We start from the raw sequence: 12,398 nt of genomic DNA, 5'->3' as shown, positions 1-12,398 counted from the left end.
AGAGAGACTTATAATCTACATAAGAAAAAGCTCTTAAAGTAAACATGAAAACGCAAATATGTATGATTTCTAGTCACTTAACTTCCAGCCCATGATGATTATTTCTCTCTCACAATACCCCGTACTCAGAACTTTATATTTCATAGTGAGAGAGAATGCAGAGAATTAAGCATAGCCTGTTATAGAATAGTTTTCAGGCTGCTGTTAAGCTAAATTAGTCACAACTGCTCTGAAGATAAGACTTTTCGCTCAGAGTCTAGTGAAATTGTCCAGGATAGCATCAGGATTCTAAATTTACCAGTTGTTCTCCAAGTCCACAAACACCATGATACTCTGAGGAGTAGGAGAGGTCACATTCCTCCAGTTTTCATGAAATGCCAGTATGGACAGTAGTCCTTCCTATGGGGTTTGTTTTTAGAATGTTTCAAGCTGAATATGAGAGCGGCTTTTAATGTGAAGAGAATGCCATACCACTAACGATGGGACATCAAGCTTATTTGCTACTCTGTAGGGCAGAAAGCAGTATGGTTTGATGGCTAACAATATAAATTGGGCCAGAATGCCTGGGATTGAATTCTATCTCCTCCACTAATTTGCTGAATCACTTGGGGAAAATTAATTAACCTTTCTGTACCTCTATTTCCTTCAATAAATGAGGGTGTTAATAATCTCTCATAGGGTTAATATAAGGATTAAAAGAACTTAAAATAGATTTTGTCATATACTAGTACTCAGACACACGCACGCACGCACGCACGCACGCACATTCTTTCAAAGACCTCCCAATATACCTCTTTTACTTTCCGGCTTCGACTGCCAAAACACCCAATACTTTTGTTGTTGTCAGGCTGGATATTCCGGTTTTGAATATAGATACTCTGGGAATATTTTTCTGGGAGCTCTGCCTCCAGCTGGTAGGAGAGGTTATGAAGAATGCACACACAGTTCTCTGTGGCCTGAGAAAACAGGACATGAATACTGATCATATATATATAGATATCCCTTTGCAGGTGTATTATCATAGGACTTCTTAGGCTTTCCATCTTAGAAGGTTAACTGGACGTAACAGAGTGTGTCTGGACTGCAGGGTGCCTGGAGGTGTGCAATGAGTATGGCTAGAAAGGCTATGGCTAAATCATAAGTGGTCATGAGCACAATGCTAAAAAGTACAGGCTGAATTTTTTAAAAATATTGGAGAGTCTTTCTAGTTCACTTTTTAAAGAATGTTCAGAATGACTCTTTGTCTTAGTAGATATGTTACTTAGTAACCATGTGGAAGTGGAATATAGGAGGAGATTTGCTTATAGGGACCAGTAAGCAATCAAATCTAACAGTCAGTATGAAAGATGCACAACTAGGACAGCAGCAGTAGCATTAAAGAGGAGTGGTTAAACTAAAGGGCATTTTGGAAGTGGAATGCATGTGATTTGTTGCCCAGTGGATGTGAAATGTGAAGGAAGGAGGGCAAGTTCAAGATTACTCAGATTTCTATTTTCATTTACTAGATGGTAATGATTATTAAGTAGGATTATACAGAGGAAGAGCAAGTATTGGGACGAGGGAAGAGATGAATTTCACTGCTGAACATGTAGCACTTAGGCTCCTTCCAAATATCCATGGAGTGGTTAAACAGTTCGAAACTCGGGTCTGGAAAGTAGAAAGCAAAATGGGACTAGAGAGATTTTACTATTTACAAGCATATATGGGGAATTCCCATTGCGGCTCAGGGGTAATGAACCCAACTAGTACTCATGAGGATGCGGGTTCAACCCCTGGCTTCACTCAGGGGGTTAAGGATCTGGTGTTGCTGTGAGCTGGGGTGTAGGTTGCAGATGTGGCTCGGATCTTATGTTGCTATGGCTGTGGTGTAGGCTGGCAGCTGCAGCTCTGCTTTGACCCCTAGCCTGGGAACTTCCATATGTCACAGGTGTGGCCCTAAAAAGACTATATATATATATATATATATATATATATTCGCTATATATATATTCGCTATGCATGTATATATATGCATATATGGAAATCTTAAGCCCAGCAAATGAGTTAATGAATAAAGCCAAACCTAAATAGCTACTTCAGGAATATTTGAAGAGTCTTAGTAAGACAGAATAAGTAATTAAATATGTGAGATTAATTCTTGAATCACCTTGTCATCTGGCTGGTAATCTGCAATAGTTCCTCTGACATAATGGACCAGTGAGTCAATCAGTCCTTCACACCTTCTCATCACTTTCCTCCCTTCAGGGCCAGCTGAACTCATGTTTCTATCAGGAAAAACAAACAACAAACAAAAATTCATAAGACTTAGGCTATGTCTCTAGTAGGTTTTCTTGTTTCAACGCTTCTTCCAAGGGTTTGGAAAACCAGCAAATATGTCAATATAATAGACCTGTCCTGGGGTCAATAAATCATCAATAGCCTATGGTCACCAAATCTGGGCACAACTTGGAGTTCCCATCATTGCTCAGCTGTAATGAACCTGATTAGTATCCATGAAGATGTGGGTTTGATCCCTGGGTTTGCTCAGTGGGTTAAGGATCTAGGGTTGCAATGAGCTGTGGTGTAGGTCACAGACTTGGGTCAGATCTGGTGTTGCTGTTGGTTGTGATGTAGGCTGGCAGCTGCATCTCAGATTTGACCCCTAGCCTGGGAACTTCCATATGGTGAGGGTATGGCCCTAAAAAAAAATCTGGACACAACTTATAAATATATTCATAACATATCATTGTCTTAATGAAAGTCTTCTACTTTATTCCAAGTACCATGGTCACAGCATTATTTACTTAATCTTCACTCCATTTTTGAAAGAGTATTGAGGATAACATTTTGCAGTTAAAAGGAGAATGAATGGCACATTAGACATAGCAATACACTAGATGTCCAAATCCCTACCAGTTCCATGCCTTAATTCCAACAAACCTAAAGTTACTTAAATTTTCTGGGCCTCAGTTTCCTCATTTGTAAATACCGGTGTGAGGCTGCAGTATTTGGAGGTTTTTGTAGGTTTCATCATACATTGCTATTGATAAATATTAAACCAAATATTCTAAAATGTGATGATTCTATGATTAAATGGCAGAGAGATATAACAAAAAATGCAGTTTCACAGTGTGTAAGACCTAAATTAAAAGCAAGACCTATAAATATCTTTGCACTTAGTCTATTTCTAATTTGGCTAAGCCATGACACCTTTCTATAAACAGTGACTAAATCTACAAGTGAAAGTTGCTTCCTGATAGAGAATTGAAGCTTATTAAATACAGCAAAGTATTGCATCTGGGGATCTTGTTTCAGATTCAGATCATGTTCATATTCTGGCATTATTATTATTATGTTCCTTTGCAGTACGTTTTTCTTAACCATTTAAAAATATTTTCCCCCCAAATGTTAACAGCTCTCTCAACAAGAATGGCAAAAGAACAATGCCTTCAGGTTTTTAGAATTTTGAGAACCACCTTTATTCCCTTTTGCTAATTTAACTTGCTAAGAACTATTCTTATAAAATTTAACAGACCAGTTCCTTTCACTGGTAGGTGGAACATTCAAAGCAAATTTAAGATAATTTAAGTCTTCTTGTATTTAATGTCTCCGTGTCATACTGAACATCAAAAGAACTACAATTCTGAAATTCCCTCATGGCTCAGCAGGTTAAAGATCTGATATTGTGACAGCTGTGACTCTGGTTACAGCTGTGGCAAGGGTTTGATCCCTGGCCTGGGAACTTCGGTATGCTGTGGGCATGGCCAAAAAAAAAGAAAAAAATTACAATTCTGAGAACTTTCTGGATCATACTTTTTCATCTTTAAAGTAACATATTGCACTGACTTAAAGAAGCCTTTCTTTCCCCAAATACTGCTTTTAATGTGTACTGTCAAAGAGCAAATGTGCCCAGCATTCTATCAAGATCTGCACGGAGCAAGGGGGAGGTACCCAGCACTGCACTCTGATCTCAGAGAGATTACATCTGTAATAACTGACTATTTATTTTTTATTTTTTTGGCATTTTAGGGCTGCACCCATGACATGTGGAAGTTCCTAGGCTAGGGATTGAATCGGGGCTGCAGCTATAGGCATATGCCACAGCCACAGCAATGCAGGATCTGAGCTGCATCTGTGACCTACACCACAGGTCACGGCAATGCCGGATCCTTAAACCACTGAGCATGGATACTAGTTGGATTCGTTACCACTGAGCCACAATAGGAACTCTCTATAACTAACTGTTTTTAACCTATGAAAATGCAATGTTATAACCCAACCTAATAGTTGAGGTGATAAGACAAATACACCTAAAACTAAGGCTATACTAATAAGTTAATGGTTGCTGAACTGATACAATGAATTTATTTATTTAATCTTTTTAGGGCTGTACCTGTGGCACATGGAGGTTCCCAGGCTGGGATCTAGACCACAGCCCACGGCAACGGTGGATCCTTAACACATTGAGTGAGGCCAGGAATCGAACCTGCGTCCTCATGGATGCTAGTCAGATTCACTTCTGCTGAGCCACGATGGGAACTCTGAATTTTTTATTTTAACAAAATCCCTTCTACGACTTTGGTTCTCATTTGATGCTTCTAATGTAATTAATAAATTTAATTTCCTTATTTAATTTTTACTGTACCTGAAAGACTTTAACACTTTGTCCATTGAAAAAAGATAATAGGCTCATAAACTGTAAATAAAACCTAGAGCTTCTTTTCTCAAGAAATAATCATTTGAACCAAGAACCTTGATCTCTCTGAGTAGATCATGGGATCAAAAATACTTGACAAAACTGAAAAAGCATCTTTTATGGTCTTATTTTACACATGGAAAAACTGAGGACCAAGGAGTTTAAGCTACTTTTCTTGGGGAGATTAAATGAGTGGAAAAATCAGGAGAGAAAAGCTGTTCTTTTTTCTGTGCTGAGGGCAAACCTCACCTAACATTCATTCGGTCTGCCATTTGCTTAGCAAGTACCATATGTCTCCCAACTCCAAGACAATGTTATCGCATTTTAAAGCTTCCCTTTGACCTTTTCAACCTCTGGCTTGGAGAAAGGGCAGTAGTTTAGTTACTTCCCTAGTATGCCCACTACAGACCTTGCAGATGGATGACTCAGCTTTGTTTAACTTTAGGCTATTTATTTTGGGTGAGAATTCAATTTGGCAGTACTGCCTGTTCACACACACTAACTGTTGTCCTGTAGTTTGGTATTATCCAGACTCTACTGGCTTGAAATGGACTTATCAGGGGTTCCTGGCAGTTGATACCTTTGCTGACAGAAAGTGCACGGAACCCCACTGCTTCAGTATTTGCTCTTGCATATCAAAAATAGTTCCCACCTTACTCAACTACCCAGAAATATAAATAATAAGGGTGGATTATTTTACAGCAATACATCCACAAATAGAGGTCACTAATCAAAAGGAATTTGTTACTGTATCACTCTGAAAATAACCACTAATTTTTAGAAAATGATACTTCCATCTTAAATACTTTTCAACCACTAATACTTAAGTTTGTGGGAATCAGAGAATTAACATGGCTAATCTTAAGCAGAACTGATCCTTTTTCCTCAGTCCTGAGAAATATTTATCTGTAATGGTTTCCTGTATGTAGCCCAATAGAGGTTTAATGTAGAAAATGATCTCAAAACTATACATGAAATATATCAAAACAATTATCTTGTTGAAAAGAAAAAAGAGAGCATGCAGACCACAATAGTTACTCAATAAAAGTTCATTATCAGAGTTACCAATGACATTGGAAATGTTTAATTTAGTGTCTAGTTTGAATTTGATTAAATGATCTTTATTTCCCTGGTATAATCTAGCAGAAGTCTGAGTACATCTGTGAGTAACTTTTGGGAAATTAAAACTGCATGCTTTGTATACTGAAATTTTAAAATAAGGTCCTTGGGGCCTCAGGAAAAAGTGGATAGAGGAGGGCAAGGACTACTCTAAACATAAAGACAGGACTGTTTGAGGTTCTTCACTTCCACTGGGCCTGAGTGGGAGGATGCCAGCTGGAACTGTGGCTTGTGTTTGATATTCGCAAGAATTTTTCTGGTGATATGACTTTGAAGGTGTGTTAAAAAACAGAATCTGAACCTCTGTATGTCTCCAAACAAAATTTCACATATTTAGGAGACTTCAGGTGCTTTATCTTAAAGCAAATCAGTGATTCATGACTCTCCGGGACCACTTATCTCATACATTCCTGCGTGTCACAATGAAAAGGAGAAAAGAAAACCAAACATTCTGGACTTTGCTAGAATTAATAAAATTGTCACTGTTAAGATTAATGACAGTGTGACTAAACTTTAAATTCATATGGTAAACCAAAGAATGAACAGTGTCAAATGATAAAAATAACTGCAATTTAGCCTATGTGCTAGACTGTTTGCAGATAATGTTTTCACAAAATTCCTGGAATTAGGATATGCTAGAATCTCATTGAGAATCCTAACCTGTGACTGTTGTTCAAAATCAGAATTACCTGCTTCTAATGGGATTTTAAATGACCCTGCCATAAAAATTTATCTGTGTGTGGCTATGTGCAGGAATACTGTCAAAATACAGCTAGTCTGCCAGCAGTGATAGGAAATTTGTTACAATATGGAATGCCCAAACTCGGTGTAAGGACAACTGGCCTGGGGAAATGATGAACTAATATGCAATGTTTAAAGTAAAAGACTATAGGTTAGTTACCAGGGCATGAGAATGGCAGGCAGTAATAGGGTAGGAGTGAAACTTTTCAAGACATTTTAGCAATAAGTCGATCTGAGAGTTAGAGGTTTTTTTGTTTTTTCTTAAATGGGGCTATTTCTACTAACACTATTTATTAAAGTATAGTTGATTTACAATGTTGTGCCAATTTCTGCTGTACAGTAAAGTGACCCAGTCATACCATATATACATTTCCTCTCTTACATTATCTTCCATCGTGGTCTATCCCAAGAGACTGGATATAGTTCCCTGTACTAACACATAATTTATATGTGCATTATATGTAAGACCTACTGCCTATGGAGCCAGTCTTCAGGGTCTAACCAGCATATTGAGATAGTGATCACCACAATGGTTTTTTAAAAAAACTGTGGCTGCATCTTCATGTTTACCAACAATTAATTACAGGCTTCCTAATACTGTGTGTTGTAAATTATACCCTAAGTGGTACCAGTCAATTAAGTGCTGGGTCTGAGTCCATTTTAAGATCCAATAGGCACTTGATAAGACATCGGCTGATAAGGAGGCATCCTTCTTCCTCTTGTTATTCGAGATTTAGGTCTGGGCTTTTGTTGAACTCTCAGCTGACACATATCAAACAGTGGGGCCTTGTCTGTGATTAACCTAGAGAAAGCCAGAGGCACCCTGTGGTTGCACAAAACAAAAGAGGAGCCTCATTTGAACTGGCAGAGGAACAAAAACTCTGTGCCAAAAGAAGGGCTTGTTTGTTACTCTGAAGTCAACATCAGATCCTGCAGGTATCCGCAAATATCAGCCAAAGTCAGCTGTTCATTCTGCAAACAGAAGCAACATTGGGAGTAGAACAAAGCTCACAACCTACACGTCTTATTGCTTCCAGGACAAGGAACATTAACTGAACAGAGATATGTCAGCATCTATTACGCATTAAGACACTAGAAGGTGGAGGAGGAGAAAACCTATCCTTAAAAATCCTTCAGTTCTGCATTCCTACATTTTCAGGTCTTCCAAAAGCATTCTAAAGAGTCAGTTCAGCCAGAGATCCTCTGGTTGACAGGCAAAAGTCATTTCCTCTTGATTTAGGCTGTTCAAGGTAGAGTGCCACATTCCATTTTAAATGAATTATAGACAGCAAACTAATTTAAACAATATGCCCAGGAGCCACTGGAACTTGAGCAGACATTCTTAACAGCTAAAAGAGAAGTTTGAGATGGCAGGCCATGATGGATGAAATGCTCAAGACCTAGAGGAGCATAATACTCTGTTAGGTGCTCAGATAGCCTGTACCTCCAAGATAGCATACATTTTTAAAAATTTATTTTTTATTGAGGTAACACTGGTTTATACCAGTATAGAAGTTTCATGTGTACAACTTATACTTCCACTTTTCTACTTCTATATACACTACAGTGTGCTCACCAACAAAATTAGGTTTTCATCCTTCATACAGTTGACCCCCTTTATCCATCTACCCTCCCCCATTCCCTTCCCCTCTGGTAACCACTACTCTGTACTCTGTTATCTACATGCTTGATTTGTTAGGTTTGGTTTGTTCACTTATTTCGGGGTTTTTTTTTGGTCTTTTTTTGTTTTGTTTTGTTTTTTTGGTTTTTTTTGGCTGCACCCGTGGCATGTGGAATTTCCTAGGCCAGGGGTTAAACCTGAGCCACAGCAGTGACAATACCAAATCTTGAATTGCTAGGCCATCAGGGAACTCCCTGTCTGTTTTTAGTTTTTCAGCTGAACTCATGGCATATGAAGGTTCCTGGGTCAGGGATCAAATTCAAGCTGCAGCTGCAACCTATGCCACAGCTGCAGCAACACTGGATCCTTAACCCACTGCGCATTACTGGGGATTGAACCCGTGCCTCAGCAGTGACCCAAGCCACCACAGAGACAACACTGGATCCTTAATCCCCTGTACCATCACAGCAGGAACTCCCTCCTTGTCTGTTTTTTATGAGTGAAATCATATTCCACATATAAGTGAAATCATACAGTTCTCTGTCTGACTTATTTCACTTAGCATAATACCCTTAAAGTCCATGACAGGCATAAACTTTAACCACAAGATAGCAATAAAGTCATCAGTGGCTTTATCCAAATATATCAACTCATTTAATTTTTTTTGATTATGAATTAAAAAAATTAATAGTAGTTCCAACTATGATGAAGATAGTATTATTATTTTTTTTTTGGAAAAAGACTTTGTCATAAGATACAGCTAATAAAGCACTACCTCCAATTTAAGACATGCACATAACTTTTAAACATGAGGATGCAATTAAAAAAAACCTCTTGCAGGAGTTCCCATTGTGGCTCAGCAGTAATGAACCTGACTGGTATCCACAAGAATACAGGTTTGATCTCTGGCCTTGCTCAGTGGGTCAAGGATCTGGTGTTGCCATGAACTGTGGTGTAGGTTGAAGAGGTGGTTGGGATCCTGAGTTGCAGTGGCTGTGGTGTAGACTGGTAGCTGCAGCTCCAATTCAACCCCTGTCCTGGGAACTTCCATGTGTGGGCGTGGCCCTAAAAAAAAGCAAAAAAAAAAAAAGGAATTTCTTTGGCTAAGGGAAATGCCATATAATTTCTGTGAAGTACAACTTTTAATTAGAGTCCATCTGTTAAGGGAACAAATAAGATAGTGGAAAATTTAGTCACAAGAGTGTGTGGGGGATGCTTTGCAAGGGGACTGCTTAACATTTCCATTGAGATACCCTTCAAAATGCTGGGTTCAGGGAGACCAGAGAAGGGTGACCAGGTAAGCCTGACCATATTTGCCTTCTCTGCTTGCTTTGTCTGCTTTAACAACTTAATTATTGTTGAGAGATTTAAAAATAATGACCTAAAACCCATGAGGCTTAGTTTATAAAACAATAATTTAAAAAAATCACTTCCACCTTTTAAAATTACTTAGAGAAATTTACACAACAATTTAACTCATTAAACCACACATTTGTTTGTATATCTCAAATACTGAACACATCAAATATGATTATGATGAATAGAATAACATTACTAGAAATATTACCAATTCCATTATTTATGGACTTTATATTGGCTATGTTTATACATCAAATGCAAAGGGTTTAAATAATTAACCAAGTAACTGAGGCTGAAGTTGATAATTCAATTGCTTTTATATTTCTGGAAAAATCATTCTCCAGAATGAACTATTTGGATACTTCTATCAGGTTTCTCTGTCATTTTTACTGTCTTAGCTAACAGTCTTCTAGTTTATGTTAAATTATTTTCTAGAAGTACATAACCACATTAAGATTGTGGTTTTAAAAATAAGTTCTAGCTTGCTTTTAAATCTAGCCTTACAAAAAAGAAAAATAGTTACTTGATACCAGGGGAATTTAGACCCTCATATAATTATCAAGTTCTTAATTATTTAAATTGGATTATGCACAGAAATAGACCAAATAAATCCTTTTCTGTCAGGAGTATACAGAATAAGGGATACTTGAGCAAAGGTAAATATAATGAAAAGCATAATTAAGGAAGTACAGGTTCAGCAAAGTTCTGAAGTTTGATATCCAGACATCCATAAAAAATGAAATTCAGGAAACAATGATATGTTTTATTACATAGGAATAGATAGATATAATTGAATATACTAAAATTTTACATAGAAATATTCTTTTTTCAGAGAGTAGCAAAAAAACTTGCCCTTAATGCAGAGGCTCATCAGGAATAAGACTGATAATTATAACTTTTCTTCCTAAAGGTACAAGTTGCTTCCTCTGACCACCTTCTACGTCAGCTAGATTTACAGTGATAAGTGACAATGCAAGTTTCTTTCAAGAGAGTCATAAATTTTAGTACAAATCATCACATCATATATTCATCAAATCATGTGTAGGGAAGAGTGAAGTTTAAGTCACTTGGAGGAGAACTGCATTACCATTTGCTTTTCCTCTTTAACTGGTATAAACTATAATTAAGAAAAAGAAATATGTTTCATAATGTGCTATAGTAATATTTTGTCATTTTGTCCTATTATCGTAAACACAACAGCAAATTCTGGGGTGGCCTTTCCAACACAGAAACAGTCTTTTCAAACCTCTTCTGTATTTCTTATCATGTGGATTGTGATTATCTTTTCCGGTGCCTTTCTCCTACTAAACCTGGAGTTTCTTTGAAATTTCCGAGATTTAAATAGTGCTTTGGATGTAGCAAGCACTTGGGGCCTGGATAGGATTGGATAAGGACAAAGAGAAAAGACAGACCAGAGTAAAATCCCAAGAGGGCTGGATTAGCTGCTTTTCTGATAACTGCTCCTATCACTATGGAAGAGTCACTGGCACTTAATTTCTTCAACTGAAGAATGAGAATGTAAACAGAGGCTGCCTGAGAAGAGTCTGGGATTGGCCTGAAGTGTTTTCCAAAATTTTGAATCTCACTGCTTTGAGGGTAAACATTTCTTTCTCATTCTCTAGTCTGATAGCAACCCTGACCATAGTCTCAGAAGGTCCACTTAAGTGCCTGCCTGACCCCTGGAGGCATTTTAATTTTTGACCTCTAACCGGTTTCCACCTTTAAGAGAACAAAGAAGATTGAGGGGAGTGGAGGGAAGAAAGGAAAGAAGGAAAGAAAGAGAAGGAAATAAACTATGGGGGAATGGAGAAATAATGATAAATCTTTAGTAGAAATTTTGAACATATACCCTGATAAGGACATTTGTTTTATTTATGTCACATCCAAAAGTTTTCCAAAAATGTGGCGATCAGTGAGGAAGAACACAGAGATTTGAGAGCTAGGCCATACCAACTCCCAATGAGTTACCCATACTAAACAGGAAAGCAGGGGCTCACAATAAGTGTGCGTGTAGGAGGGGTGTGTAATCAAAGAAGGCAGCTAATGCTTTTTGGTAGTCACAGTTCTCTGTCACATAAATATTTTGGAGTTTGAAATATTGGGAAGAGTATCCTACTAGTCACAACAAATTGCTAAATATTTTGACTGTTATAATTCTTGCCCTAGGTAAATGAAAATAATTTTGAAAAAGGGAATGGGGCATTAAAATGCTAAAGCAGGTTTTTAGCCATTAAAAAAGAAAAAGAAAAAAAAAAGGAAAATGTTGAAGCTTCCTTCAACATAATACCTTCCAAGAAAAGAAAATAATGATTTTTTGAAAAGGAAAAATACGCTTTACCCTAATTATCCACATCTTGATGTTAATCAACTAGTGGAAATTCAGTGCCAGTGGTGTGTTGGTTTAACAACCAGCTTTCTGGAGGGTGGAGGAATGGGGAGAGCTCTGATTTGCAGCATTTGCCAACTTCTATGGTGTAAATACTTTCTTTGACCATGGCTGATTTAAACTACCAGCAGGATGTCATTTTCTGTGGTGTAAATCCTTCCACCTTGGCTAATTTCAAGCTACCAGCAGGATGTCACTGCATTTTGAGGTATAAAGAGATGCTGACAATTGCTCTTGCTGGCTCCAGCACAAGCTAGAGTGTATAAATTTACACTTGATCTTAGCCAAAAGGCCGAGAAGCAGTGGAGTGTATAAACTTATTTTTCCTCTCCTAATTTGGATTTTGCTTTTCCTTTTGCCAGTATAATATTGTTTAATAAAAAAATTGAAACTTGCAGTGAAGATTGTTTTCCCTATTGCAAAATGTGCATCACTTATTAGTGAGAAACTTCAGTCATGAAATGTATGGAATTCCAAAGGGACCTGAAGAAAGCACC

The 12,398-nt window shown here is 37.6% G+C and overlaps 1 protein-coding gene across 1 annotated transcript in view; it reads right to left on the bottom strand.

Annotated features, from left to right (window-relative positions):
• Nucleotides 1-12,398, bottom strand: part of PKP2 (plakophilin 2) — a 79,264-nt gene that overhangs the window by 15,047 nt on the left and 51,819 nt on the right. The window contains exons 7-8 of the mRNA XM_047787240.1: nucleotides 2,147-2,264; nucleotides 792-956 (exon numbers count right to left, since the gene is read on the bottom strand). Of these exons, the coding sequence (XP_047643196.1) occupies nucleotides 792-956; nucleotides 2,147-2,264 (283 nt within the window). The remainder of the gene's footprint in view (nucleotides 1-791; nucleotides 957-2,146; nucleotides 2,265-12,398) is intronic.

This window comes from Phacochoerus africanus, chromosome 7 (assembly GCF_016906955.1).
Source record: "Phacochoerus africanus isolate WHEZ1 chromosome 7, ROS_Pafr_v1, whole genome shotgun sequence".
Taxonomy (NCBI): Eukaryota; Metazoa; Chordata; class Mammalia; order Artiodactyla; family Suidae; genus Phacochoerus; species Phacochoerus africanus.
This window is presented reverse-complemented; position numbering and strand designations above follow the sequence as displayed.